Source organism: Trachurus japonicus, unplaced genomic scaffold, assembly GCF_045865225.1.
Source record: "Trachurus japonicus isolate A0001 unplaced genomic scaffold, Traja_1.0 AP030045.1".
NCBI classification, from domain to species: Eukaryota; Metazoa; Chordata; class Actinopteri; order Carangiformes; family Carangidae; genus Trachurus; species Trachurus japonicus.
In genome coordinates this window covers 1-4,399 of record NW_028220178.1, presented here as the reverse complement: position 1 = coordinate 4,399, position 4,399 = coordinate 1, and the positions used below count along the sequence as shown (strand labels likewise).

The 4,399-nt window shown below is 41.9% G+C and overlaps 1 protein-coding gene across 1 annotated transcript; it reads left to right on the top strand.

Moving 5' to 3' along the window:
• Positions 1 to 313: 313 nt before the first annotated feature.
• LOC146960741 (pyruvate dehydrogenase E1 component subunit beta, mitochondrial) lies at positions 314 to 4,184 on the top strand. Its single transcript, XM_085772099.1, has 7 exons — positions 314 to 361; positions 507 to 542; positions 936 to 1,126; positions 1,273 to 1,367; positions 1,761 to 1,871; positions 2,481 to 2,572; positions 4,007 to 4,184. Exons 2-7 carry the CDS (start codon positions 507 to 509, stop codon positions 4,157 to 4,159), a joined length of 678 nt encoding a protein of 225 aa, XP_085628225.1. The 5' UTR covers positions 314 to 361; the 3' UTR covers positions 4,160 to 4,184.
• Positions 4,185 to 4,399: the final 215 nt, after the last annotated feature.

Sequence of the window (4,399 nt, the reverse complement as noted above, 5' to 3'; positions counted from 1 at the left end):
AATGTCTATTTTCATAATAAAAAAAAAAAGCAAAAAACGTAAAATAACGTTATTGACACACTCAATGAGTTACTTCACAGAGGCTCATATATTATCTCTGTTACTGTCTCACTGTAGAGACTTTTTTATGCGTGTTACTACTAAGTTTTTCTTAGTTAATTGTACGTAGTTTGTCCATTTGGGGTCAGAAACTTAGGTCCCCAACAGGGATTAAGATGATTTTTGAGGGTTAGTTGTCAATGTTACAAGTGTTCTTCCAGTAAAGAAAGTTATATTACTAATGTGTGTGTGTATGTAGGTGAGCAGAGGACTGTGGAAGAAGTATGGAGACAAACGCATCATTGACACTCCAATCTCAGAGGTGAGACACGTTCAACTCCACAAATGTTGATTGCAATGATTAAGCTGTTTGAGTTGTCTTCTGTCAGAGTTGGTTTAATTGATGTCTGATCAAAACACACAGGAAAAGTGTATTAACGTTGTTTTCCTCTCTCTCTCATATGTAGATGGGCTTTACTGGTATTGCAGTGGGAGCTGCTATGGTGAGTGAACACACACAACCCTCTGATTGTACAATATGGTTATTACAGTGTATGTAGTGATGATAAATGTTGCCATTATAGCAGACGCATAAATAAATGCATCTTATCGGACAAATCAATAAGGTCAGACGAATAAAGCCGATGCCTCTTGGCAACACTAAGTAAATGATGACGAATAATTGCCTGATATTCCTCACGTTTACACAAGCACACATTTTTTGTGATGATCCCTCGAGTACAGTTCAACCAATTGTGACAAATACATTGGAGGATAAATATTATACTGGTTAACACTGAATCATTTTTATGAGTTAAAATGGCCTCAGTGCAGTAAACTCAAACATGCGTCTTTGCACTGCAGCTCTGTCTAAATGAATGTGTTTTCTCTTGAAGGCCGGCCTCAGACCCATCTGTGAGTTCATGACCTTCAACTTCTCCATGCAAGCCATCGACCAGGTCATCAACTCTGCAGCCAAGACCTACTACATGTCGGCCGGTCTGCAGTCGGTGCCCATCGTCTTCAGGGGACCCAACGGAGCGTCAGCGGGCGTCGCTGCACAGCACTCGCAGTGCTTCGCCGCGTGGTGCGTTCACTTAACACCTGTTGTTATGGTTTGCTTTTTGTTTAGCTTGTATAACAGTGAGTGAAGAGGGGAGAATTCACACACTGAAAGGAAGGGAAACAAAGAAATCAGAGTGATGACATGGTTGTGTGATTCTCCGTCCGCAGGTACGCTCACTGTCCAGGCCTGAAGGTCGTCAGCCCCTGGAACTCAGAAGACGCCAGAGGTCTCCTGAAAGCAGCCATAAGAGACGACAACCCTGGTGAGAGAAGCTGTCCTCTGTCTCTGCCATTGACAGGAACTGTTTTACTTAACAGTATTTTATCCACATATCTTATTTTCTAACATAGTGTTTGTAGCACTTTCCATCCTGTTCCCCAAACCAGTGCTTCTGTAACATGAGGTTGAATGGAAGTAGCTCAGTGGTTTCCTCAGGTCACTGAGTGAAGTAGTTTGTTTCATCTTTTCAACATCTGGCTAGAAAGCGTCTCTGACTGACACCTGATGTTTGAGCAGTTGGATTTCAGTCTTGAATACTGCTTGAATTTTTTTTATATATATCATTGCTGTGATATCAATCCAATATTGAATGAAGCTGTCTGTATAATTGTTCTCACTGAACTCTGCCTTATGTGTCTGTGTGTGTGTGTTGCAGTGGTGTTCCTGGAGAACGAGCTGATGTACGGTGTTCCCTTTGAGATGTCAGAGGAGGCCCAGTCCAAAGACTTCACCGTTCCCATCGGCAAGGCCAAGGTGGAGAGACAAGGTCAGTTGTGTTATGTGGGCGAGTGAAGTTAATGCTTTGTTGTTGTTATTATATTGAAGCAAATCCCTCCTTTTTAATGACACTATTTTTTTTATGTTATTATTTATTCTTTGACACAATTTTGACCTTTGTTTCAGTCAGTTGCTAGAAATGAATCGGCTGCAGTCACAAGCTAAAGCGTCTGCTAGCAATAACTGAACAGTAACCAGTCACATGGAGCCATGTTGTTATATGAGGCCTTTGAGGGTTTCTGGACAAAAAAATGTCCATAAGTGACATTTGCATAAAACAGCATAATTAAAAAAATATCCCTTAAAGATACAATTTGAGTAAACAGAAAGATGTTTTAATCGTGATTAGATATATGAATTGATTGACAGTCCCACTGTCGGCTGACAAGGAGATGAATGTCGTATTTCATCCTGTCTTCTTCTCATCGTTTGAGATTGACTGGCTCTTTTGATCACCTCACTTTGTTGTATCCTCTTCTTCTGTGATGGTCTAAAGGCGTCGACTGGAGAATCTGCTCATTAACATGCACATTTATTTAAAATCTGCCTTGGATAGAAACCTAATTTAAAGCTCCGCCTTCTCCTCTCTGTGTTTCAGGGACACACGTCACTGTCGTCTCTCACTCTCGGTACGTCGGCCACTGTCTGGACGCTGCTGCCGTCCTCGCTAAGGAGGGAATCGAGTGTGAGGTAGAGAAACAGGATTCTTCACACTAGGGACGGGCATGATTAATCGATGATCGATTATTGATCGTTAAGAATTTTATCGATCACGTAAAATTTTTATCGATTTATTATAAGGGATCATGTAGAGGGCAGAGGTTGTCATGGAGAAATAAACCCCAGTTTTATTTTTTCATAACAACCAATAAATATAAGTATTATTATGTAGGCCTATTATTATTACTACACGGTCTAAGAGTGAAATAATTCATTAAATAGCTAAGACGGGCGTGCTTGTGTCGCGGACTCGGTGCAACAGAGACGAGAGCTGTGACACTGCGGCTCCGCCCACTCTGATCAGCAGGTTTGGTTTTCAGCAGCGGTGTGGAAGGAGCCTCCACTCTCTCTGTAAGTTACAAGCTACAAGTCATTTATCTAACATCACAATTAGTCCGAAGCTGTTTAACGACGGTTAAAATGAAACTTAAGGTAAATATCCTGCATAGTTTGTTTCTCTTTTCTGTGCTCCTCTGATCAGAGCGCCACTCCGCCGTGTGTTGGCGACAGAAATAACAATAAAACACAGGCTTTCACATTTTGAAAGTGCTTGTGATTTTTTTCAGAGCCAGGTACCACAACGGTGCTTTAAAAAAAAATTTTTTTTACTGTAAATGTTGGCACCGTCCCTACAGGTGAAGCACATAGACACGTGTACGTTGTTGTCTGACCTTCTTCCTTCACGAGGACTGCCGTGGATTACTGGCACACGCCATAGCCACACGTATTCTGTTTTAAAATATTAAAGCAGAAGTAAGTGATATATTTGTGTTAATATAAGTCTTAAATAGTTGTATCTTCCGACAGCAATCACTTACATAGAGTGTTTGGTCTGAAACACGGGTCTCTCAGTCCCTCTGCTCTGCTCTGAGCCGAGGAGAAAACATTTATCGTATCCTACAGTTTTTATCCAATGAGGAGAGAGAACGGCATGCAGGGCTGTGTGTGCAGCCAAGGAACGCCGTGAATGTGGTGACGTAGGGACGAGGACTGTTATGGTGCGTTCCAAGCAACTCGTATTTTTCCGACCGTGAAGTCATACCAGTTCAATCTGGTACGAGTTCACGGGTCGGAAGTTACGAGTGGCCGTTATAGTGACTTTCACCGGTAAAACAGGTCGGAAAAACACGAGTGGGTTGCCTGGAACGCTACAAAGTCGTAAGTTGTGACTTGAAGCTGTAATTTACGATTTCAAAAGCCTGCCTGGAACGCAGCATTAGCGAAAACGACCAGACCACTTACTTCTGCTTTAATATTAATATTAACGATTAATCGATAATTCATCGTTAATTTTCCCGATGATTGATCAAAAGGATTTCTTCAAATGCCCATCCCTAGTTCACACCTGACGAAGGTGACCTAGTCGACGATCTGTTAACGACTTCCTGTCTGTCTGTGTGTCAGGTGATCAACCTGCGGACCATCCGTCCTATGGACGTGGAGAGTATTGAGACCAGCGTGATGAAGACCAACCACCTGGTGACGGTGGAGGGTGGCTGGCCTCAGTTTGGCGTCGGAGCCGAGATCTGCGCCAGGATCATGGAAGGTAACAAGTGACCAGTTAGATACGTCGGCTGTTTGTATGTCAGAAATCGGAGCTTGTAAACGTTTGGTCATCCTTTATTCCTTTTTTTAAATCAATAGTTTAGACACAAAAATCCCACAAAGTATAACTGAAAAATCTTAACTTACTTTTTCTGTGACATTATGTTGTATGTTGTGTCTTGATCCTTTGGTAGTTTTGTCAGATGATGAGTAAGTTTGTGTGTGATGCCTCCTATTTTAATGTAGTAGTAG

Excerpts from the sequence above, each read along its gene's own strand:
- LOC146960741 (XM_085772099.1), top strand. The coding sequence starts at position 507 with ATGGGCTTTACTGGTATTGCAGTGGGAGCTGCTATG. Across the intron at positions 1,368-1,760 it reads CATAAGAGACGACAACCCTG|TGGTGTTCCTGGAGAACGAG; the intron begins GTGAGAGAAGCT and ends TGTGTGTTGCAG. Across the intron at positions 1,872-2,480 it reads GGCCAAGGTGGAGAGACAAG|GGACACACGTCACTGTCGTC; the intron begins GTCAGTTGTGTT and ends TCTGTGTTTCAG.